At 35.6% G+C, this 27397-nt stretch overlaps 1 protein-coding gene across 1 annotated transcript in view; it reads right to left on the bottom strand.

Annotated features, from left to right (window-relative positions):
- The window catches only part of LOC145694728 (leucine-rich melanocyte differentiation-associated protein-like), a 58745-nt gene extending 35488 nt beyond the window's left edge, over nucleotides 1-23257 (bottom strand). The window contains exons 1-3 of the mRNA XM_081771291.1: nucleotides 22773-23257; nucleotides 11168-11395; nucleotides 1465-1604 (exon numbers count right to left, since the gene is read on the bottom strand). Of these exons, the coding sequence (XP_081627417.1) occupies nucleotides 1465-1604; nucleotides 11168-11395; nucleotides 22773-22847 (443 nt within the window). The 5' untranslated portion in view covers nucleotides 22848-23257. The remainder of the gene's footprint in view (nucleotides 1-1464; nucleotides 1605-11167; nucleotides 11396-22772) is intronic.
- Nucleotides 23258-27397: the final 4140 nt, after the last annotated feature.

Below are 27397 nucleotides of genomic sequence, written 5' to 3'. Positions count from 1 at the left end.
TTCCCCCACAAAAAGTACGGCACTTCGACTTATTTTACCAACAGTAAACATTATTAAAACGAAACAATATTTAGAATTTTTCTTTGATTGCAATTGCATAACAATAATAACAAACTATTAAAAAATCACAAAAGAAACATTCATAAAGTTATAAAAAGAACAAAAGTTGCTTTTGTAGCATAACCTCTTTGAGTACTGAATGGGGAATTTAGATCTGAATATAATACGAATAATATATGGGAGTGAAACGTGATAACTCACAAATGTGTGTTAATCAAGATTTTACGAACACTTATACTTTTACAAACATTTTTCATTTTTTGGTTTAAACCAGTTGGTTTTTTTGAAAAAAAAACAAAAAAAACAGCTGGTTTAAACCAGCCAACCCTGTAATATATATATAAAATTGAACAAAATACTTCATTGTATACTGAAATATCGGCCTTGGACTATGTTTCAATACATCTGCCATCCCTGTTGCGATGACGTCTGTGACAATAATCCAGTGGTAACGGTTTGCTTGACCGCATCATCATCCCTGAAGTTCTTGCTCGCAAGGAAAGCTTTCAGGGGCGTGAAAAGAGATCAAATTTAGAGGGGTAAGGTCTGATCTTACGGATGATGAATAATGTTTCTCAGGCAAGTTTATCAACTTTTTTTACCAAGCACATTGTTACGTGCTTCGTTAAACTGTCGTACTCATCTCCACTATTGAGGCATTCATGATCTATACACCATTCGTTTAACCAATTCAATAGTGAATTTCAGCTGCTGACAACTTAAGTGCAATCAAGAATCGTAAGACTAAGCGAACTTCACACGCAGCGGATTTCGATTTTCTTGAACATTATCGCAACTCAGTATGAAGTATATCTGCCCTTCTGCTAATTCTACCACTGTTGTCTCTGATTTACAAATGGACCCAACTACTTGGCGCAAATGCGCACTGCAACTCAACTGCAGCATAAACTGCATACCGAGCTTACTTTCTGGACGTGGTTTGTATTTTATCGCTCAACAGAAGGTCAGGATACAAAAGCTCGAGCCATGTTATGACAAAAATGAAATTTTGAGTTTTACGTCCCACGATTATGCCGGTTAGGCTAAAGGAGACGGTGATAATGAGTAATGAATGAAATGGTGGAATGAAGAAAGTGGGAGGAAACGGGAGAGCCCCGAGAAAACCCACGCACATGGTGTTTGTCCACCACAAAGTTCACTTGGCGGGAGCAGGGTTTGAACCCGAGACCCCTAGCACCAGAGGTGAACGCTCTACCACTGAGCCACCGCAGCCCCGCTCGAGCCATGTTATGACCTATGTGAAGAAGTAGCACAGGTAGGTCAGTAAGATTCATACATACTAAATTCTCATGTCATTAATATTTATTTATTCATTAGTTTACGGCTTAGCGGAATTTGAAAAAATAATAAATAAATTACCTACGAAGTAGTAAAACGCCATACCGGTATCTTTGATAATCCTCTTCATCCTTTTCTACATCTGATAATTGATTGGGACAAGCAATATTGCCCAGAAGACTGAGGTACGTCAGTTTAGGAAGATGATTTGCTATTTTTGTCAACAGCAACTCCAGATCAACAATCTAAACAAAGAAAAAAATAATAAAAATGTATATATTTTAAGCAATATGCAAGCTAACTCTACCTATTTACTGCAATAAATAATAATAATTCAAACTGATTTTAATCCGGTCTGGAGCAAATCTAACTTAAATACAGTAAAACGTCAGTGGATCCCATAAACTTTCATATGCACGGTGGACCATTTATCTTGGAACGCCCTGTAACTTTTTAAACTAATGGATAAATAAATAAAAGCCACTGAATTTTTTCACGATACAAATATCGACTAGATTACATTGTTTGACATACTGTTCAATACTACCAGACTAACAGCGTTGCCAACCGAAGTTATATTTCCTCAAATGGTACTTGGTCAGATTATTACATATTTCAAATCTACATATTGTTAAGGAGTTTTAATAGTTTAATTTTACTATTGAAAATGTTGTGTATGTTAATTTTCAGTTTTGACAGAATATCAAAGTTAGTTTTCGGTTTGGTCTTGGTATTTCAATTTCATAAAAACAGCCTGTAAATGTTGTTAATGCTGTAAATTGCTTAAAAGGTTTGGTGTAAATGTAAGTATTTTTGTAATTTTGTGTTTTGTTGTTAACACAAACATATTGCATCGAACAGCGTTATGTAAATTATGTAAAATTCAAAGTGCCAACATAACGCTCAATCTTTAAAAAGAATTAGTTAACTAATATTTCCTCAAGAAAATCTCATACACAAATGTAATGATTTCAGCTCAAATTAAAAAAAAAAAAAAAAAAAAAAAAGCTTCTTGGTTGGATAAATACTTCAATTTATTTTGTCTCAGTTAGTCAAAATTAAAGTCTCAATTAAAACCAAACTTCAAGTAACAACGTCAATATTCAACGGCAATTAGTACACTATAAATCTTAATCGCAATCGGTTATCAAAATTTACAATTAAACATTTATAAAGTTATTAAAATAAACTGTTTGTGTGTGTACATCAAAACTTACTGCACTCAACTAGTAAACTTCTTAATTTTAGTTGTTATCGTCATCTATGTCAAGTATAATGCAGTTAATTTCTCCTCTTTTAGCCTAAAATTTATCATGCACTTTTAAACTTACATAATAAACATTCGCTACACAAACACACTTAAATTTATTAAAAATAAATCAAAATACATGTTAACTACTACTTTAAATTGTGTTTCTTATTTACACACACACACACACAGTTATTTCGCCAACTAAAAACAGTAGTAAAAGTCCTCAAAGGTACCTCACAGCACATTTTAGGTGCATTCATTTAACATTAGCAACATAAATAATTTAAAACGTACCTTAAACTAATGTTACCAATCTGATTCTACTCGAAGTGTTCTATTAGTTATATATATATAAAACTAAATTTGACAGTTTTAAACGAAAACTTACAATATCACATTTATAATTCAATGTCACAAATGAAGGATGCTACAATATCAAAAGCATAAAAGCTTTGGAAGTCCCTACAACAATTACAACACAAGTGAGACGGATGGTGCAATGCACTTCCAAAGTACCCTTCAAGTCGAATACATATGATATATTTCGAATAAATAGAAAGAAAAGTTACGAAGCATTGAAAATTTGATTTGTTTTTTATACAAGGTTTGTCCGTAAAGTAAGAAGACTGTGTCTGGTAAAAAGATCCGATCGGTACATATTGTTAAAATTCTTCAAAATAGTCTCCTTGGACGTCGATACACCGCTGCCAACGCGATTCCCACAGCAAAGGCTCCCTGGAAGTCAACTACCGTAACCTCTTTCAGAGACTCTGTGACAGCCCGTTGGATGACGGGAACATTGTTGAAATGGTGACCTTTCAGGCTTCTCTTGGGAATAGAAAAATGTCTGGTGGACTCACATTCGGGCTGTTCGGTGGCTACAGCAAATTTGCAATCCCTATCCGGGCCAGCTAGGCGGTCACAACGAAGGTGGTTGGGGTGAAGCGTTGTCATGGTGGAGCTTCCAGCAAAACGGCATCTCCGGTCGTTTCCATTTGACGGCTCTGTGCAGGCGTGCAACGACTTCTTTGTAGAAAACGGCGTTAACAGTTCGTCCCGAAGTGACAAAAACTAAAAAAACTTTTGTGCCACTCGTGGTCCTGCGTCAGAGCTCGCACGCGACTGCCGCCCAGTGCGTTGCTGAGCTTAAGACATTCCCCGCCGAGAAGATCGTTGCTGGCGTCTGGAGTGCCGTCTGACGGCCAATCTCATTACTTTAGGGACAAACCCTGTAGGTATTATTTCGAAAAAGTGCTTAGATAAGTGTTACATTCAATAATATACATGGTTGTCAATAGACACAAAGATCATTACACTGTTTACAGCAATTTGATATCTCAAACTGTTCTGGAGATATGAAAACATTGGTGAGAATGCTATATTGCTTAAAGTGGCTATTTGTGGGAACTTTCTACTAAAACAATTGTTTTTCTTTGCTTCTGTAAATATATAGCAAAAGTTTTGGCAGTTGTAATTACAAGTTTTCGCATCTACATATTTTTAAGCAGTGTTGAAAACTTAACCAATGTTTATGATAGCTGCGGAACGGTTTAAAATATAAAATTGTATATATTTTTTTTTTATTAACATTTAAGAAAATCATCTATCTGATTGAATGTAATACTTACCTAATTAATTTATCAAAATATAACTTTTTGAAGAAAAGCCGAACTTTTAATCTCCTGTAACTTGCTTCCTATTTATTCGAAATACATCATCCATGATCATAGTATTCGAGATTAAGGTAGTTTGGATATGAATTAACCTGTCTATCTGAGTTGCGTTATTACTGATGTAAAGAGCTCCAAAATTTGTTTGAGAAGATGTTTGTGATCCTATAGCATCTTCAGTTTGTACCACTGAATTATAAGTGTCGTATTGTAAGTTTTCGTTTAACGGATACTGTAGATTTAAAACGTGAAATAAACTGACATTTAAAAATATAATTTGATGTTGGGTTGGGTTGTTTGGTAGTATTGAAGAACGTTAAACAATATGCTATCGATACTTGCATCGTCAAAATTTCAACTAAACAGAAAGTGATTCTAATTGAATAACGAAAATGTTGTGTATACCTCTATCATAGTATATCCGTTCCTTCGTAGAAGTCGGGGCCGCGGTGGCTCAGTGGTAGAGCGTTCACCTCTAGTGGGTGGGGTCCCGGATTCGATCCCAGCCCCCGTCAAGTGAACTTTGTGGTGGACAAACACCGTCTGCGCGGGTTTTCTCGGGGTTCTCCCACTTTCTTCATTCCACCATTTCATTCTTTTCACATAGTCACCGTCTCCTTTAGCCTAGCTGGCATATCCGTGGGAAGTAAAACTTCAAGATTTCATTTCATTTTATTCCTTCGTAGATGTCACAGGTATTGGGACCAAATATTGCGTTTTTAACGCTCTGTATTATGCTTTCGGCTTCGTTGAAATAATTTCAGAGATAGATAAATGCTTGATATTTTTTCTCTGGTATTTAGTTCACAAACTAATGGAAATTTCAAAGTGTTACCCTGTACTCTTAACTTCTATTTGTGTTTAAGTCATTATCCCCACAATATTTCGCTCGTCTCTGGAATCATCTTCAAGCGCAGACGTGATGTGAGCCTGAACCTATTTTTTAAAATACACTATTATATTTCTTCGAAATGTGAAAACAGAAAAATTGGCACCAAGTGTTCCACGGTACACTTCTGTAATTCTATTCACCACTTCTGAATACTATTAAGCAAAACTACCTAGGCATGACTAAAACTACTATTAAGACGACGACTAGAGAACACAAAGGACGCGAAGTAAAGAGCCTCTCCCCCTTCCGTCGTATCAGGATTGTCCAGTCATCTTCAAACAATAGACCATGACGTAAACAGAGCCGAAGTCTTACACTCTTGCTCAAACAACACGGATAGGAACAATATGTTTCTGGATCTGTCTCATTAGAAAAAGACTCGCACTGAACTTGGATATAAGAACTGGATCATATGTGGAACAATGTAATAGACTAGTTAACTTCAATTGAATATAAATAATTTTTATTCTATCGTTATTTTTTAACGTGGAAATAACGTAAGTGGAAAAATTTTAAACAGGTAATGAACACTGTCTTTCACATAGGAAAACAATATCAACATTAAAGCGTCAACGTTGATCTTCATAACCAGTACGGAGGCCATAGTCTGAGAAGACGTTTTCGGGAAGGAAATAGAACAGGAACTATAATTAGCACAACTATTAAACAAAAATACAGAATTAAAACAAAAATCAACAGTGTCAATGTTAAAATCAACATGAAGGCTATTAATTATAGCAACAAAAGAATAAGGATCGAATGTAAATATTATATACAAAGGGTTTAAAACACAAAAAAACACTCAATTGACATTTTCAGCGCTCTAAATGCACAAAGGGTAAAGCGATATATATCCCATTATTTTGCAAGCCCACAAATAGTTTAATAAACTTACAGCAATGGACAAAAAGAAGTTACAGAAATTAAGGCAACAGGTTTCTTAGCACACCAACTCAGAATGGTGAATAAAATTACAAAAGTGTACCGTGGAACACTTGGTACCGATTTTTCTATTTACTATTTTCAAGAGATATAAAAATGTAATAATAGTAATAATAATAATAATAATAATAATAATAATAATAATAATAATAATAATAATAATAAAATAAAATAAATAAATAAATAGATTCAGAGTAGCATCATATCTGTGTTTGAGGATGATTCCAGGGAGGATCAAAATACTGTGAAGATAATGACTTAAATATAAATGGAATTTAGGAGTACAAAGTAAGATTTGTGTTTTAAAATACACATATACTCAATAGCACAATTTAGTAATTACTGGAAATTTCATTTTGCCAATCCTTATGCTTCAATTATTACGTCATGGAAATTCGTCTACACAATTATTAATGTTCCGTCAATATCCTGTATGTAAATCACATTTTCCAGGAGAAAGAAGAAATACAGCTTTCAGTTTACTTACATTTAATACAAAATAAATATATGGCCAATTGTAATCCACATATAGTATAGTGATTTACGGTATGACTAAATTCATTATAGGCTTATCTGACTGTGCAATTTCGTATATAATACAATATTTGCTTAAATTCAAAATAACCTGTATTAAGAGAACATTTATTCACAATAGAAATAAAATACAATATTATTCAGTACATGTTTCTGTATTATATTTATATTGTCTGATTATTCAAACGTTCACTTTTTTGAAAATCATTCTTTGTATCTGCCTTTTCAACATAATGGATCCAAACCTACAAAATGGGCCATGAAACAATTGAAGCGCGTTTGAAAGCTTCTACGACAGCATCTCTGAATTCAGTATAGGTAGCGTTTTCCAAGTTACTGCGCTTAAGGAGAACGCGAAGTTGACGTAGACCTTCACCTGTAAAACATGACACTACTACATGTTTCGCCTGGTTAGGGGGAATGTTATTGAGTAAAATAACATCGTCCATTTCTTTAAAAAATTCAGCGAAAAGCTGCATTGTGAACATGTACGACCGGTGGGGGTGGGTTTGGTGGAGGTTGTTGATTACTTGGGGGAACACATTCAGGTTCAATACGTTCCCAGTATTTACACCATTATTTTGGTCTGCCATGTCGGATGACGATGAGGAAGAAAAAGGCTGCCTACAAATTGTTCTAGTGCGCAAACGAAGAGCAAATGCCTCTCTAAACTCCTTGGCGTTTTTCTTTAGTTGCTTACGATTTCTTATCGCTAGCAAGTGGATATCATCCAGTGAACCACCGAGGGATTGCTTGGAGTCTGCCGACATGCGGACAATGACCCATCAAGAGACTGGCATACGATGCTTATCTTCGTAGTCGTGTCACTAATAACAACAAGGAAGTAAGTAAGCCGATTAGAGTGTATGAGGCGAGTAGGTCAGTAAGATCTCTTCCTATAATCACAATGTGATTACAAAACACATGTACAATGAGCTAAACATTAAGCGACAACATGAAGGGGTTATATTAGGTTGAGTACACTACCAAAAGGAGTAAGGATACCGCGTGATAAAATTTTAGAACAGGGTGTGTATTCATGGATACCATCACAAATACTGCGCCTAAAGGTCTGTGTTCGATTCCTGTCGAAAGAACCGGTTTGAAACATCTAGTGTGGAGGGCCACTGGTTCGAGTCGGTACGACGTTTTCGACATCACGTGATACATGGGCCTGGGGAGAGGGGTTCGGTATCACGTTGTATGTCCTCAGGATCACTAGGGTGAGTGCGGGTTTCGGCACCACGTTGTGTGTCCTCAGGACCACTAGGGTGAGAGCGGGTTTTGGCACCACGTTGTGTGCCTATGCTACTGAGGCTTACCTGGGCTCAGAGGCACAGCGCACACTAAACGCTCTTTTCCAGATGAGGTTTCCATACCTACAAATCTAGAACGTATCCTCATGTTTATTTTACGAGCGAGATTATTAGAGTAAATGAAAGGTACAGAAATTTCGTGGAGGAAATTGTGAGCAAAAGGAAACATTCATTAATAGCAAAGGTAGTGTGTGAGGCTCAATGCGAGTATATTTGTTCTCTAAAATGAATCTAATTTGGAATTTAGTTTCTAGAAAATTTTGATTAGTGTCGGACTGAAAACAACACTTAGCCTAAAAACAGATATTCAGACGGGAGAGCAGAGTTATAGGCATTTGTAAAGAAACTGCAATAGATTCAGATCTATGTCAAGTTTTCCATTCCAGTTCATCGTAATTGGCACCAACACTCACACAAACACTTCAGTACTGCACAGTTTGTAGAAGTTGTTCAGTGGCACTTGTTTAGTCCATAAAGGTGAATGGAAAGTCCTCTAATTCATTGGACATCAAAACTGCTATAAGTTCAATCCCGTGCGGTGACCAATGAGGAGTCGGGGTCCCAGCATCATAGGCAGCTATCAATCGTCTTTTCCCTTCTCTTCTGTGAGGGCGATGTTTTCCGGTGACTTCCTTCTTTTTGGGCGGATGTCGAGGGTATCTTCTAAATACTCTGAAGTATCCAAAGAATTGTAAAACAGTCTTTTTACGTATTGGATATCTTCTTCCTCATTTAAATTTGTCTTTCGATGATTAAATTAAACAAATAGGATGAGCTCGCACACGGAGATCTTGCGCGACTGAGTTTTGGAGGCAGAAGTCATCATGTTACAAATCGTTGGTCTTATTTGTAGCTTCGTAAGGCGTTGTTCGAGCGATGAAGCGTCCATATCTCAGCAAATTGATTTCCTGGCGGTGAGAACGGTCTCTTCAATGCGTTTCTATCTTAGGTTTGCAGTTTCGTTGAATTTTTTTCAATCTTCTGCTCTGTCTGCATGTCTGTTTCCCGGCTAATGTTGAAGGTCGATTTAATTAAGTAAGAAAAGTAATCGTTTCTATGCAATGAAAATTAATTTGGAATAGTTGAGCTTTTCTCCGATTATTTCCTTTTACTCGTTCTTATTTATTTTTGCTTTCTTTCTATAAATTACAAATTAGATGAGTTTTACGATATTATTCAGTACATGTTTCTGTATTATATTTATATTGTCTGATTATTCAAACGTTCACTTTTTTGAAAATCATTCTTTGTATCTGCCTTTTCAACATAATGGATCCAAACGCACAAAATGGGCCATGAAACCATTGAAGGTTGAAATGTAACAGAGAGAAAGTGTATTGCAAAATCTTTTGCATGCATTTTTTAATATTAGTAAATGATATCGGTTCGCTCTGAAATCTTGTTCATCATCAATTCTGTTATAATACCTGATTTTTAAATAGTCATTGTCGAAAGTTGTTTTTCTGGAACATTTAAGGAAGTGCATGATTTGTACTCCCGCACTTATTCACTTTCTGGAAACTTTGTATCTGTCATACAAAGTGTTTATTGAAACAGTCGTTGTTACTGTTTTTTGCAACTCATTCTACCTGAATGAGAAAACAACGTGGCTGTTCCTTGGAACGAATTCCTATGAATTTTGCTTACTGACAAAGTTTATTCCACTGAACTTTGTGAAAACACGTAAAAGCACTTACTTTTAGTAACGAATTTTAATTTCAGTAGTTATAACAATTAATTATTTGTATATGTATACACACACACACACACATATATAACTATGAATCTCTACTACAAGTTCGTTAATGTTGGCGCAATCATCACGTTAATACCAAAGATGGTTCTCAGAGCGAACTAACATTATTCATTAATTCATGGAAAGATATCACGAGATACAAAGGTAGGTTTATAACTGTTTTTACGTGACATGTTTCCTATAGCGTCCATTAGTAGAGTTTTGTATTGTTTCAATTATATAGGTCGTTAACACTTTTGTATGCATTTTGTTAGATGGAACTTATACGTTATTTATTTCTTTTTAGTAAGAATATCGTATTATATATATATATATATATATATATATATATATATATAGAGAGAGAGAGAAAGATATGTTTTGATACTACTATTGGAGATCATTTAATATACAAACAAAAAATACAATAAATGTACGTTATATAAAATATAGTGAATAGTAGTTTATCATAGCAACAATAGCTTGGTATTGGCATAGTAACTATATTGTTTCAAATAGCTACTACTGATCAGTCTTAACTATACATGGAGAATAATTAAGATATTTTACAGTTCATAATTTATTTTAGTACAAGTACAATGACGCATTCGTATAAGACGAATCCACAGGATCTTTAGTATAGAGAAGTACGCAGTGGCAAATAGTAGGAGTGAAAAGCAAGGTTAAGGAGTTCGGCCAAATAACAGCTAAAGTATGTCAGTGCACAGACTGAGTTTACAGACACCATGAGGCAGAAGTTTGTTATAAAGAAACTACATAGGATGAGAGAATTAAAATCTAAGGAAAAGAATGGATGGTAAACGTACCTGTTAAATGTTATAGGAATTACATAAGCGGGGAAGAAGAGGATGTAGAAAGGATAAGTTATCTGCTGAAGTATCATAGGGATTACATAAGCAGAGAACAAGAACAAAAAAATCTGAACCAATCTGAAGCAGTGACTAATCTTCAACACCAGTTATGCTCTATTTCAACTTGTGTACGACACATACAGTTGTCATTGTATTAAACTATGATGCAGGGATGAGTTTCTATCACGCCTTCACTCACATCTAGGTATCTAACGACACTCTTCTAATCTAGTTTGGTGCAATCCTGTTACTCTATTTGTGTAACTGTTTCCTAGTGTCCCGTGTGCCAGCCTTAGCTATGAATAGCTCTAGGATGTCATCTCAAAATACTAAACATGAAACAATAATCACGTTGTATCTTCGGTTTCTAAACAGCTTCTTGTGCTATTTGTTGAATGAGCCTTATGTATTGTTTCAGCAAAAACCAAGAGATTTATTCTCAAGATATTCAACATTAAACATTTTCACTGATCATGTATCTAAATTTTAAAAGTTAACGTTCTGAATACCTTAAACAATGTGATATAACAAACTCATGATATCGAGAATTTCTTTGAATGGATGAATATACAAAAAATACAAAATTAAAACTTACCTTATTTTTATTGAGGGACAACGTATGGAGATTTGACAGCCGGGGCAAATTAAATGAATCCGGCAGCTGATTGTTGTCCAATACTAATTCTTGTAAATTAGGGAACTTCTCAATGCCTTGAAGCGAGGTGAGGCTGTTAAAGCTTAGATCTAAATAATGCACTCTAGGTCCATATAACTGGCCAAGAACGGGCGGAATTCTTCTACAATCCTGTCCTATATAGCTGAGCTGAAAATGAATAAATGTAGACAAAATTAGTTACTACGGAATAAGCTAATATAAGGAATTTAATGATCATAACTAAGCGCAGAGAATCGTTACTGTAACTACTCATCGTACAGTCGTGTTCAAGAAAAGCGTAAAGTATGCTTCTTTCAAAGTTACCGTTTTTTGTCGAGAAATACGCTGTTATATCTAGCGATTATGCTTTATTCAGTATTTTCACTAAGATGATTTATTGCCTTATACAATTAAGTAAAACTGCTTATGCTTCATTTATTACAACCTATGTATTAAAATCTGAAATATTTTAGACGAACGAATTACGTGACAGTATATGGTATTCATCTCTGCCAGTGAATGTGTCCGACTTAATACTATACAATAACGAAAATCTCAACTGTTAATTTTACTACTCTATAATGACTCACTCCATATAATAATAATAAAAAGAAGAAGAAAGTTGCCGAATCTTCAGTGGGATATCGATTAGACAATTCAGAACCCTATAACCAAAATGCTGCAATAACTGACGAATTGATTTCTTAAGCTTAATATAGGACGCTACTTTCTGAAACACAGGAAGTGCAGAAATAGAAATTCTTGGAAAAAAAAAGAAGAAGAAGAAGGGATGGATGTGAGCTACTTTCCACCAAAGATTGCATGATGAACAGTTCCATTTGGATAGGACATAGCATTTGTAAGATAGGTATGCCGGTTAATTATTATTATTCTTATTTTATGTAAGTACCTTGGGAGAAAAGTAACAAATTCTTTATTCAAAGTATGCGCTATTACTAGCTATACATTTTGTCCATTTGTTCTTAAAATTGTGGATGACCTCCTAGAAAAGTCGTTTACATTTTGAGGTGATAAAGTCAGTAAGCCGTTTTTCGACATCATCGTAATTGATGAAGTGTTGCTGGGAAAGTGCATTAGACATCGATAAAAAGAAGTGGTAGTCCGAAGGGGCACGCCTGGTGAGTGCGTTGGGTGGGGCAAGAGTTTCCAGCCAAATACAAGAATGGTGTCTCTCTCGTTTTTCGCTGTGTGTTTGATAAGGCACTGTCTTGCTGCAAAAATAACTTTCCGTGAATTGTAGCCCAATTTGGGCTCTTTTGGATCAATACATGATTCAAATTGATCAGTTGTTGACGGTAGCGAACAGTATTCACTGTTTCACTTGGTTTCAGAAGTTCGTATTCCACCAAATGCACAGTATTGTCTTCCTTCCGAAGCGATTCGGTTTTGCGGTCGATGTGGATGGTTGGCCTGGGTCAACATATGACTTTTTGCGTCTTGAGTTCTCGAAGTAGATCCATTTTTCGTCTCCGGTCACTACCCGATGCAAGGAAGACTTTCTTTTATACCCAGAAAGCAACACTTCACACACCGATTCTTGCTTTTTCATTTAATTTCACCGATCAACATTTAACTCCCCTGCCACTTATTGTTGAGTCTGCGTATCGCCTTCATCCAGCAGTGCTTGCAATTCAGCGTCTTGGAAACTTGACTCGGCGATCTTTTAAGTCGAAATCGCCACTTTTGAATCGTGTAAATCAACGTGCACACGCGTCTCACGTTAGGACATTGTCACCATAAATTTCCACAAAGTTAACGACAGTTTTCATTCGTTTTTTAAAATTTATTTATTGGACAAGAAAAGCAGTATGTACCGCACATGCTCTTTATTTGGTTTTGAAACTAAACATGTTTACCACACAAACACAATATCACGCTAACTCGAACTCAGTTGCACATCAACAGCGTTTTGACAGGTACTGTTCTAACAACAAACTGACATAACAGTTGAGACTGTGAACCAACACTTGCTTCCAGCGCCATCCAGCGAAGAAACTAAGAATCATTAACCGGCACACCTGTATAAAGGAAAAACAAAATTTAACTTTCGTCTCTGGTACATTTCTTGACGTATAATGATAAAAATAATTTCATATTAAAAAAAAAAAAAAAAAAACTTTGATCTCGTTAATAACGAATCAAACCCGTTTTTTTTTTTTTGTTTAAATAATTTACTCTATGTATTTATATTAGATATGGACAGAAATTAGTTTGTTTCGCCTTGGTGTTATTATGCAACAAGGTTATGCTGGAAGGGGTCACATAAGCTTAAAGCGGAATCCAAACCGCTTCTCGACTTACATCCAAGAGAAATTGTCCATTTGGACATGAAACCGAGATTAATTGGTCACAAATGCAATTGCCGACTCACCCACGAAGGACTCCTGATAAAAATATGTTGTATTGATCTTTACATAGGCGTACTTGTTAATATAATTGTCAAGAGTCATTTCAAAAGGACAAAAAGATAAACAGTTACACGAGTAGTATTATATATAAATCTGGAAACTCCCGCCTTAGCCATTGGGAAAATCCTGTTATTACTTTAAATGTATTTGTATGTAAAATTTTAAGGTCAACGTATCATAGTCACTACGCTAAAACTGAGGTAATGAACTACAAATTTGGTATGTTGATATCATTCAATAAAATTAAAACAAAGTCAAATCCAAGTTGATGTTGGAAGCTACGTAGGCAGTTGATAAATTTTGGCAATTTCTATCAAGAAGAGGCAAGCTTGACTTCTTTATAAAACAACAGACATCCATTCACGTAGAAATACATAATTTGGTTTCATTTCGCATGTTTAGGCTTAACATCCTTATGAAATACCAAGGTTATCACGGAGAAGACTTTCGCTTAAAGGGACACCTCGAATCGCTACTTGGTTTAAACTTGAAAGATGGGTTGTGGTTCTACCGAGAATTGAACATAGGACCCCTTGATTAAAAGGTGAAAAGTAGATAAACGTAATGGTGATATGTGGAAACGTCACCATGAAGTTCACACAATTTAAAGCATTTTTCTTTCTTTCCTTTTTTTCTTGGTTTAAACCAGTTGTTTTTGAAAAAAAAAAAAAAAAAAAAAAAAAAACAGCTGGTTTAAACCATTAAACCAGCCAACCCTGCTGCAAATATTTGGTTCAATCGTCACAAGAGGATAAGATATACATGGAAATCCCATGATTCCGCACAGGTATCGGAATAGCTTGAAGTACGCGAAGATTCTTTCAAGGATCGACATTTTCCCTCACAATAACCCTGTGTTGGCCGAAATGGAAATTTAACTGAAAAATGTAGCCAGGAGGAAAGAATATAACAAGCTGAATATTGAAAAGTTCAAAACGTGAGGAAGTAAGAAATCTTTTTGTATGAAATTTCGAAGAAAAATACTCACTCAAACGAGGAGACGGGATGTGCAAGTAGTAAGAGCCGGTGGGAGCACACTAAACTTCGCATACAGCACGTTGTAGAAGTAGTAGGTTACCGCAGACAGAAAACGGCTAAAGGTTACAGAACAGATGTTGCAAAAAATGAAGGAAAGGAAAGCGTAGAAACAAGTTAATACAAAAGAGGACAGAAAAATGTACAAGAAGTTAAACAACAAGTTACGAAGGAAAATAGATAGAGCAAGGGAAGAGCTTTACAAAAGAAAATGTAAGGACATAAAAGAATTAGAAAGAGTTGGGAAATATGAGAAAACGTTCAAGGATGTGAAATCTAGGAACTTCGGAGGAGACAAGAGGATGTTACGACGGCAGAGTAGAAAAAAAGAATGTGAGGGTAGCCAGCAAGGGAACTGAAATCTTAGGAAGATGGAAAGAATATGTTGAGCAGGGTGGATTGACTTAAATCACGATTTAAATCACTTGATTTTTTAAATAAAAATCGTTGATTTAAATCGAATTCCAAAATAAATTAATTTAAAGTGAAAGTAAGTAAAATCCCGTTTCTGTTCTGTTATTTCGATTATGAAAGTTAATAATCATAATACAATGAGACTCAAATGTACAGTATAGTATGAAAACAAGTGTCATGCAGAGGATGATTAGGGAAAATACCGTTTTGAACAGGTAACGGAGCAATCCTGCTTTCTTCTTTTCGTAACATTGGGTTTGAGTTTTAAAATCGTTAACTATTCCAACGGGGAAATCACCATCGACATTTAAGACGAAAATTCTTTTTTGTGCGTGTCTGTTTGTTTGCTCCCAGATAATAGGGCGTATTTAGAGGGGTCCTATCTCTTCTCTATTATTATTATTATTATTATTATTATTATTATTATTATTATTATTATTATTATTATTATTATTATTATTTTGTTAATTTTATAACTTTAGGCGAAATTTATGTATTTCATGCCGCAAGCTAGTTCTGAGTTTTTAAAAATACCGGTAGGCCTCTGCCAAATATCAGTAACTTTTGTGAAAAGAAGTGATATTTAGATAAACGTTGCTTTACTTTTTCCTTAATGCTTAACCTTTTAAATTATATCACCTAGTTTTAGGTGATAGGGTAGAATCTTCATTATTCAATTAAAAAAAATACCAATACGGTTTTTTACTTTGCTTTCTTCAAGACTGGAGGCTCTTCAAGACTGACGTCATAAATTTAAAAAGATATTTTTTGTTACGCGTATTATTATTATTATTACTGGGCGGGTTACATTTTGCATTCAGAAGACTGAAATTTTGTACACTCATTCAGTGCACCTCTTAAAAATTTTCACATGTTTTCAGATATCTGCGTGTAAACAGCGGGGTCCAGAGGGGAAAAAATGCTTTAAAAAGGATATTTTTAACAAAAAATAGCTTTTTTTGTGATTTTCCCGCCTCAGATGGAGACTTATGAACGGTACCGTTTGAAAGGCTGTTCTATTCTGAAGAAAATGATGTACGTACTATGCTCCTAGGATAAATAGGGATGTCTCAGGAAACTGTTACCTGAGATCCTGTTTTATACGGGAATCTAGGGTATTTGGGGAATAATATTTTTCGCGGGCTTACTTTTGCACGTACAAGATTGAAATTTTGCACATTTATTCAGTGCACCCCTCAGTATTTTTCAGATTTGTTTCAGATCTCTGCCTTAAAACAGGGGGAGGGGCCCACAGGGGTATTTTTTTTAAAAAAAGAGGTTTTTACAGAAAATTCCTTTTTTCGTGATTTACCCGCCCCAGATACATGATGGAGACATTTGAAGAGTACCGTTTGAAAATTTGTTTTATTCTGAAGAGAATAATGTACAAATCATGGTCGTAGGATAAATAGGGATGTCTGAGGAAATATTTATATTACATCCGGGTCATTGTGGGAATGTTCTTAGCTCATTGTTAAATAGTTTCCTCACCCTTACTACTCAAGATAGAAGCTTGAAACTTTGTACGCACATTTAGTACACCCCTTAGTATTTCCCAGTTGATTTTGAGATCTGTGCGGTAACAGAGGGAATCAAAATTTAAAAAAAAGTTAAAAAAAAAAAAATGCCGATTACTCTCAAAATTTCCCGCTTCAGGGACATGATAAGGAAATGTGAATGTTATCGTTTCAAAAGCTGTCCTATTCTAAAGAGAGTGATGTATGTACCATGATCCTAGGATAAATAGGGATGATGCTGTAGCTGCTTGACTGAAAGTCTATAATTTACCTTTAAAAAGAGCCATAATTTAAAAGGGTTAAGAAACATTGTTTGGGATTGATATAGGTTAACGATTGGGGATAATTCAAAATTCAACTCCAATACTTTCACTTAAATGGCATAATTAGCATTTAATACTAATTCCTAATGCTTTTTCTTCAGTTCGTGACTTGTATTATACGAGGAGAAAGATTTGATTTAAATCAAAAAAATCGATTTAAATAAAAAAAAATCAACAAAAATGATTTTTTAAAAAAAATCATGATTTTTTTCACCCTGATGTTGAGGGCTTATAAAAGAGTAGGAATAAATCATGTGGTCTAGATGTTGAAGCAGAAAATAAAGTAGGAAGGATGATAAAGAGTTTAATATTTTTAGGGATGAGTTTGAGAAAGCTACATCCGAGATTAGCAATGAAAGGCAACCGGGATAGATAATATATTAATCGAATTCATTAGGAATATGGGAGGCAAGGGAAAGAAAGAATTGCTCCAACTCTGCAATCAAATATATGAAACAGGAGAATAGCCAAAAGATTTCCTGAAGAGGATTATGATACCTTGACTAAGAAATCGAATCTAGAGAGATGTGACGACTATAGTTTCACGTTGCATGCAGCAAAATTATGCTTCAGATACTGAATAGAAGGTTGTGCGGAAGAAAGAACGAATGAAGAAGTTAAGGAGGAAAGTTCGGGTTTAGGAGAGGTGAAAGTGCAATTGACTTATTTAGAGTAATCGGTGAAAGGTGTGTAGAAAAAGGGGAAAGTGTGTATATTGTATTTATTATGTAGGAGAGGTTTACGACCTGGTTCAAATGGAAATTGTTAATGAGAGTTCTAAAGAAGGTTGGGTTGGAATGGAAAGATCGAAGACTCATAACAAACTTACATATCAACAAATAAGAGTTAGAATAGGGGAACAAATGATAGAGGAGACTTCGACAGGAATATTGTCTCTCGCCGACGTTATTTAATATTAATATTGGAGAGATAGTGAAGAGGCTACGTAAAGAAGACGGTATTTCGGTAGGAAATAGAATGTTAGGTGTAGGCTACACAGTTTGTAGACGAAATGGTGCTTGTTGCGAAGTCTGAGAAGAAAATTAATAATGTAGAATACTTGAAGACGGGCTATGAAGAATATGGGAAGAAATAAAACCATAGTGATTGGATTGGAACGAAGCGAGTCGGTGTCAAATATAGAAGCAGCGGGGGGAAGGGGGGGGGAGAAAATAGAACAGGTAAATAGTTATCGATACCTTGGTAGTATTATAAGTGATGACATGAAAGGCGATTGTAAAATAAAAGCAAGGATAGTAATTGCGAAAGAAGCCTTTATGAGGAAGAAAAGTCTATTTTGTGGGCGTTTGGATGATGAACTAAGGAAAAAAGACAAAAAAAATTCGTGCGAATTAGGGTACTTTATGGGGAAAACGCCATGAAAAACGACTGGAAGCTTTTGAAATGTGGGTGTGGAGAAGAATGGAAAGGATCAGCTAGGTCCAACGGAAAACGAATGAAACAGTGTAAGTAATAAAAAGGGAGAAAAAAAGTCAAGTTTAGTTGTAATTGAAAAGAGAAAGAGAAGTTGGTTGGACTATTGTCTGCGAAGGAAATGTATCATAAGGGACATGAAAGAGGGTGCGGTAACAGGAAAAAACAGGGTGAGGGCGAAAGAGGATTACAGTTGATACACGACATTAAAACAGAAGAGTCGTACGTGCAGATGACGATATTAGCCGAAGACCATGGTGTATGAAAGCTTCTCAGTTGTGGGAAATGACCTGCAAATAATAGCGGAATACTTATGATGATAAGTAACATGGTTTCCTATCCCTGAGAAAATTGAAAAAAAAAAAAAAGAAATGAAATCTTTAAGTTTTACGTCCCATGGTTATGCCGGTCAGGCTAAAGGAGACGATGATGATGAGTGAAATGGTGGAATGAAGAAAGTGGGAGGAAACGGGAGAACCCCGAGAAAACCCACGAGGACGGTGTTTGTCAATTACAAAGCCCACACGGCGCGAGCTGGGATCAAACCATGGACCCCAAGCATCGGAGGTGAACGCTCTACCACTGAGCCACTGCGTCCCCCCCCCCCTGAGAAAATTGAGAACAAGAGATTATGCATTGGAAGATTTACAGAATAATCTTCTACCATTGCTTTCATAGAATACTAAGTAATAAAAACATGTGAGCAACATACCTCTAAGGTATGTAATACCATGTAATGAGAATACGTCGTCAAATTAAAATATATATATATATATATTTCATTTTCTGGCTTTAAATGATTTTTCTAAGACATTCTGCACTGTGATTTTTATGGCGCAAGCGCAAATAACTGTGTACGGAGTGATAATATATGTGAAAATTGGTGTATCATGAAAATGATGGTTGATGCAAAAAAAAAAAAAAAAAAAAAATGAAGGTGTGCTACTGTAGAGTAGGGTTGGTTAACAGAGCAGAGTAGGTTAAGTTGGTAGAGTAGAGTAAGGTATACTAAATTGATAGAGTGGGTTAAGTTAGTAGGCAGTGTAAGTTAGGTTACCTGAGTAGAGTAGGTTAGGTTAGTAGATATGTTAGGCTTGTTATGTTCTATTTTTTTAGTACCTTAATGTAATTTTCACAGTGACTCGAGTTTCTCTAGGGCTTCTAGTTGTTTCTTATTTATATTACATAATACAATCTCCTTTTAGATGGGCTCACTTATTTTAACGTCGCGGTTTGAGAATAATAACCCTACACTCTTGGAAACATAAAAATACAGATTAAATACACTGTGCAACAATACTCCAAGAACAGAAATTAATATCCAATACCGTCCTGTTTTATATGCAGTTACTCATTTTAACTGTAAACATTACCATTTTAATGACGACCTATTCTCAATCTGCACCGGTAATACTTAACAATAAATATCAATGTATACGATGCAATCGCTAAAGAAAAGGTTATGCAACATTTTACTTCTTTCACTTCAAATACATTTTATATGTTTAATTTCGTGATATAGGTCAAGAGACGGATCTAGGAGGTAAAACGGGGGAAAACCAGAAACCCTACTTAGATAAGTATATCATGAGTTTACTATAAACTTTCAAAAATATATAAATAATACCTCCAATCATTTTTGTCATTCAAAAGCTGGGGGGCCTAGCCCCTCCTACCCCCAGGCTAGATCTGCCACTGTATAGGTGAACTGTACACTACAAATACAGTCAAAAAAGTATAATTATACTCGAAAGCTAGCTGGTAGTGACGCACTTGGAATAAGTTGGTGAACGTTTTTTCCACTTGTCTTCGTTTACGCGCATATCCATCGTAGATAATGCACCTGTTATACATGGACCCACCTAACTACATGTCCCCAGCTACGGCCTGTCTTGAATTTAGAGAAATTTTGCTTGTAGTGACCACTTAGCACTTGTTTCTGTGTGGTTTTTCGCTCTACCGAATAGAAAATTTGCAGGTAGAATTGGGTATTTATATTATTCTTCAGCAAAATAAAACAGAAATGTTAATTTGTATAGAAAGGTTATATTTAGATGTGGGGGTCCATAAAAAGTAAGTGAAAGACAGAAGATATACAGGAAAAATGAGTTAATGTTACATAAGGGTACCGTAATTGATTCGTGTGTAATTTGAGAGGTCAATGGAATATATTGCATTGAAGTGAGATACGCGAGAGCTGTAGGGATTATTGGTAGTTAGCGGAAGCGTACGAAAGCGTGTATGAATACAGTGATGCAAATAACCGAATCTAACCTAACTTAACCCAAATTAGCGTAATTTTAACATTTTTTCCGAAAATAGGATACCCGTTCACAACTAAATATACTCCATACTAAGAGACGGTTTGGGTTATAGCTATTTGGATGAAGGTGGCCAGAAGTACGTAAAAAAATAAAATATTTACAAGAGAAATGAGTTGAAGTAATGGAAACGGGGTTAACTACTGTATAGCTGATTTTTTTTATTTTTTTACGGGCTGAATTAGAGAATTTATTTTGGTTTGTTAGGAGGAGTGAGTGAAAAGTTAGGGGAATAGTTGAAGACACGAAGGTGGTTGATGTTGTAAGTCGCATTGTACATAAGGAAGGAATTATTTCACGGAGAGGTATACTTGTTATGATTTAGTAGTGGGAAAGGCAGTGTGAAAATGGCGCGTATATGTTAAGGATGTGCTATATCGTGTTTCAGTTTTATACAATTATATATATAGCCCTACGTATAACCTAATCAACCTAGCCTGCTAGATGCCCACTACGGCTGTGTATTTCTGCACAGGATACAGAAACCGTATCTTATGTTTACAAGTGGAGCGTTATTAGTACGAAATCATGACAAAGCTACAGTATTAAAGCTCGTATCGTTGTTAAAAATCCACCTGTTTTCAATACTCTCACTTACGCGCTGTAACCGACTTCACTTACGTACTCATTGTCGTTGACGTGTTTGCTCCCTTGGGACGCAACCCCACGGACCCATCAGCTAAGCCCTTCCCTGACTCGGCTACACAACTTTAGTTAGTCCTAACGTAACGTAGCATTAACAGAAATAAGCGAAATTTTAACATTTGTTCGAAAATTAAGCTGCCCCTCTACAACGAAACATAGGCCAACGATCCCTTCTCCGAAAAAAAAAATAAGGCCTATGTTTAGCAGTAGGGATCCAGCTCTTTTCTCTCAAAAATATTACAATTTTGGTAATTTCTGTTTACATTCGGTTAGTTTAGGGTAAGTTAGGTTAGGTTAGTTTAGTTTATGTTACATTAGTGTACGGGTCCCGCATAATTTTCCAAAAAATGGTAGAATTTCGCTTATTTCTACTAATATTAGTTTAGTTTAGGTTAGCTTAGGTTAGTTTATGTTAGGTTAAGTTAGATTTGGTTACGTTATGTTACGTCTAAGTACTTGCATCATTCCTTTCTCCTGTAAATTTTGTGTTTTTTACGTGCTTCTGGACCCCTTGTACTAAACATACTCCAAAAATAAAAAGAAGAACATACGCAATTAATACCCACGTAGGACTCTACTTTTGTCAGTATCAGAGTAACAATAATGGTAATCTGATGCAGAACTATGTAGCAGAAGTACAGTAAAACGATCGCAACAGTGCTTTATTCATATGAAACAAAGTGGAACTATTAATATCAACTGGCGACAGAAGCTTGTATAACGACACAGCACAATCTAATGTTTGTACCTTAAACCACCACGTACCAAATCTTACTTTATTGGCTAAATACTAATATGTATGTTAATCTATTTTAAACCAACTTAACTACTGTCACACACTGAGTTATCTCTCTGGTAGTCAATTTGATAACTTGAACAGGCACGAATAAAAATATAAAAACAGTACCTTCCAATAAAAATAACGGATATAGTATACGTAAAGCCGCGTCAATCCCCGAAGGAGCTGGACGCTCATACTTTCAGGGATTATTCATTGAGTATCTACGAACTTACCAAGGGGGTAAAAAAGCGACTTTGATTTACTTATCGACTGATACGAAAATAAAACAGAACGTACCTGTACTTCATATCTGCATGTGTAGTGCCCTTGTACTTTATCTATGTGTGTAAGGGGGGGGGGATTTAACGCATATCGCATGTCTTGTACACATGGATACTTCTTACTAAAAATTTATGGTATTTTATGTAGAAGTGGTAATAGAACACAGAAGAAACGCAGATCACGACGATCATACTGTTGCACTACGTAAACACCCTAAGTACAAGGGCAAGAACTCAGTCTATTACCTACTTTTTAACATCCTAGATAGTCAATGAATAATTCCTGAAAGTATGGCGTTTCTCGTCCTTCCCTAAATGGGAAGTACGGCTCCTTAACTATAACCTTAAAAATTTCTCATACTTACTCTTCCTTTATCAAAAAAGACGGCAGATGTATTTACATAATTGTGAGCTATCTCTGTAACATCATCGTCCTCCATTATATTCACTGTATCAACACGACGAAGGATTATTATCCTCTGTCAAATAATAAGGATTAAGTTGATATACACTTGCAATACAATCATTAAATATTCAACTGCTATCATAACATAATCTTGAATACATTATTTTCCGTAGGCGTGCAAGCAACTTCCTTGTTGACAAAAATCGGCAACACTGTTTTCTCCTGTTATCTGGATTATGCCTGTAAATGACCTTGTTAAGACGAATTTCGGAGTGATACAACCAACAAAAACTTAAAATAAAATAATAAAATAAAAAAGAAAACAAAAGAAAAAGAAAGAAAGAACAGTTCTCTTGGCATTGAGTAGCTAAATAAAGTGTTAAATGAATTGAAATTTTTACGAACATTTTTAAACATTTCGCAAAGTAACAATGCAAATGGAACTCGTTTGGTAAAATTACCAAACATTAAATCGGGCTGCATATATATTAATGTTATTAAGTGCAGGACTAAAACCATCGTTGATATGAAGGATGATTTTTATTTTTTTTTTATTCCCTACACTAAGTTTCTTTCTAGTAACATTACTAATATAATAACAAGAAGGGAGGGAGGAACTCATAGCTATGCGCAGGAACCTTACCAAACGTGCTCTGCACATTTACGTCACTATCGAGCACACCTTCATCTTGTCCAAGCTACCTGTTTCTGTTGTTGTTTGTCTGGTTCGCCATACTAAGATTCGTTAGTAGTAGAAAGAAACTTTGATTTAGTTTAGTTTTTTGCTTTTCGAATTATGTGTTTCTGCATCTTGGCGGTAAATTCTCTTGGAAGTGCCATTCTACTGTGTTTACAAGCAAGTGAATTAACATTAGTGATCGTCGTGAAAGTTGCTATCGTGAAAGATTTTCCCAAGGCTTAGCTGTACATTACTGAAAACGAAATTGTAAAATTACGTGATGAACATGAATGTGTGTGTCAACTGTTACTTTACTTGTGTTCGTGTTTAGTATAGTGTTTCTTGTGCGTGCAAAAAAAATATGCCTTGTTGTTCTGTAGCTGTGTGTGCTAATCATAATAGGAAAACACAAGGTACAGGTATTGTGTATCATAGTTTTCCAAAAAATTATCTTGTTAAGCAGTGGGTTCATGCGTGTAAAAGGAAAGATAAAATAAACGTCAGAAACGCAACTATTTGCAGTGTGCATTTCACAGAAGAATGCTATGTACGGGACTTGAGATCTGAACTCCTAGGTTTGCCACCAAAGAAAATTTTAAAAGCAGATGCAGTCCCTACACTTCAGCTTGATATTCCAGCTTCAACACGCGATCAACATGAAACAAATTATGATGAAGCTCATGTTTCATCTTCAAATGTTCCAAATGAGAGGACAATAAGATATGAAGCACGGGAAATCAGAAAACGGGCACTGGAAAACTTATCTACACCTTCTCCGGGAAAGAGAGGACTAGATAAGGAATTTAACCCGGAAATAAATAAACTGAAAGAAAAATTAACGAATATAAAGCAGTTGAATAAAAATCTCAAAACGGAAATTATCAACCTCAAAGCGAGGAATGCCGCACTGCAATGTAGTGTAAATACAAAGAATCAAGAAATAAAATATTTGAGAAAATTGCTTAATCACAATCACAAATCTAATGCCTCGTAAGTAGTTAAAAACAAACGCTTTTAACGGTTATACAGGATGATTCTTGATAGGGTTTACAACGTCAATCAGTTATAATTCTTTATTGGAATTACGTACAGTCTTGGTTTATATGTCATTATACTGCAAAATTCTTCAAGTTTCTCTCACCTAGTGAGTAGTTGCGGAGTTGACCACATGCGGCGCCACCAGTCGAAAGTGGAAACTTTCTCTGGTGCGGAAAGAGCTAAGTGCGTGTTTTGATTTGAAGAAACGAAGTCAGCAACGAATGTACAGTGTACGTTTCGCACACAATATGGCAAGAACCACCCAACAGACCAACAGTGTACTAATGGCGTCACACATTTGTTGAAACAGATTGTTCTGTGTGGCATACAAAGGCTCCAGGGCGCTTACCCGTGACTGACGATATGGTGGAAGCAGTTAGGGAGAGTTTTGTCCACAGTCCTCGAAAATCTACACGACGTGCATCAGAAGAAACTAGTATCCCTCAGACCACTGTTTGGCGGGTATTGCGTAGACATTTGTCTATGAAGCCATACAGTCTGTCCTTGGTTCAAGCACTGAGTGAAGTGGATAAACATACCCGACATAAATTCTGTGGTACCATGTTGGATCGCATTAATGGTGATAAGTCATTCTTGAACAACATGGTATTCAGTGACGAATCAACTTTTCATCTTTCCGGCCGAATCAACACACACAATTGTCATATTTGCGGCACGGAAAATTCACTGCGCACGTAGAGCTGGTTCGTGACAGCCACAAAATGAACGTGTTTTGCACTGTTTCCAGAGCAAAGGTGTATAGACCATTCTTCTTTGCTGAGAGTGCCGTCACCGGCATCGTCTATCTTGATATGCTCCAGAACTTCCTTGTTGCACAGTTAGATGAAGATGACCACGATGGCTGCCTATGGTGGCAACAAGATGGTGCCTCGCCGCAGTACCTGATAGACGTAAGGGAATTTCTTGATCAGTGTTTTCCAGATAAGTGGATAGGTGGTGGTGAACCAATTGCCTGGCGGCCACGGTCTCCAGATTATAGGCCACTTGACTTCTTTCTATGATAGAAGAAGGTTCCAATAAAAAATTTTAACTGATTGAAGTTGTAAACCCTATAAAGAATCACCATGTATAATTAGAGTTTTGTGCTCTATCATAAAAGTGATTTATATATCCGAAATATCATGAATTTCTCATTTACCCTTATTGCTAACTATTAGTCTCTATTTTACGTGGATTATGTAGAAACTTTAAACAAATTATTTGCTGTGATTTTATGTAAAAGAGAGGGACACTAGTAATGAAAATTAATTAATCAATTCATGAAGCTGGCTTCAAAGTTTTTGTAGTGTTCCTGGCATAAAAAAGAAAGAAAGAAACACAATGAGAGGTATTCAAGTAGATCATAATAACTCATAATTTAATCTCTGTGAGCCCAATAGTAGAATGGACTTGTTCTGACACTCCCCATTTACTGATGGTACTATGTAAGCACTTTCTACAGAATGAATTTACATTTCCTGGTGGGGAAAATATAGATAGGGATGCTGTGGAGAGTCTGTTAGTTGGACGATGGAGAAATGAACGTGTGCCTTAAATTTCAGGTCAAGAATCATATTACACAGACCATACCGTAGCATTCGAGGAAAAGAGCACACCTGCATTTATGCAAGTGATCAATGACTCATATTATGTATTGCCGCTTGTTATATTAAAATCAAGGGTGCCAAATAAAGACAACCAACTAATATCAAGTGTATGTTGCAGCACGAGAAAATATTCTACTGAAATTTTATTCTGCTTGTTAAAAAGAATGAAAGTCACTGTGATACATCTCTTCTAACGCGAACATTTATTTTTGCGTGCCTTTTAAATGTGCGAGCCAAAAACCCAGATAGGGTGCAGTATCACCTAAAGAAGGCGTGGATATGGATAACACCTTCGATTTCAAAGTAAAATGAGGTAAGTGTATTTTTCTTATCAGTGGTGGCTCTTGAGAGATGTCACATCTATAAAACGTACAATTAAAAAATATAACATTAGGTAATTTTTCTTTCGTTATGTTGTAGCGACAAAACCATTACCACCTTTTAGCTATCTGTGTGGTTTCCTTCAAGAGCCGCCACTGTTTCTTATCTTTATTCAGGTATTTCTATATATCCATGAAAATTTTATTTGCGAGATATTTTTTTGTTGATTGCTATTATGTAGTAATTTATTAAACTCATTTATCTCTCTTTGATTTCGCATGCTTGCATTCACTGTAACATTTCAATTAATGAATGTGGTTATAATCTTGAGTAATTTCTGATATTGTAAACTGGATTAGGGAAATGTTCTATTTATTATTTATTAATATCCTTATTCATAGTTTCTATATAGGCAACTTGTATATATAAATAGGCAAAAAATATTCGAAAACGGCACGAAAATATCTTTTCGGTTGTATCCGCTTCTTAAGTTTCAATGCCTCACATGATCCTCGACAATGATGTGACGCAAACGAAGAGCGAGAGAAGTGGCAGATTTAAGCATCTTGCGAAAATCTCGACAGGACATAGGATTTGTGATGTAAGGTCCTACTAAGGATGTTGAAAATTCTTGGGAATGAGAGGTGGGTGGCAATTATTATCTTAAAATGCCCATCTCTTGGAATTTCTGAATGTTAGATACATGTAATCTATATATATAAAAGAGAACGTACAAATCCTTTGTGAACTCATCACGCTAATACGGCTGAACCGATTTCTTTCATTTTTGGGGGGTTGTTAGGATTTGGACCCTAGATGGTTTTGATCATATCACTTTAATTTTTAATTACCAGTGTCTTGAGATAATGGACCATTCAAGTCTCCATAGTTCATCATAGGTAAAAATAAACGTATGTATATGCAACCCGCATGACCACG

The sequence above is a fragment of the Thermobia domestica genome, chromosome 1 (genome assembly GCF_964235325.1).
Source record: "Thermobia domestica chromosome 1, izTheDome1.hap1.1, whole genome shotgun sequence".
Classification (NCBI taxonomy): domain Eukaryota; kingdom Metazoa; phylum Arthropoda; class Insecta; order Zygentoma; family Lepismatidae; genus Thermobia; species Thermobia domestica.
Note: the sequence above shows the minus strand (reverse complement) of the source record. Positions and strands in the feature narration are given on the sequence as shown.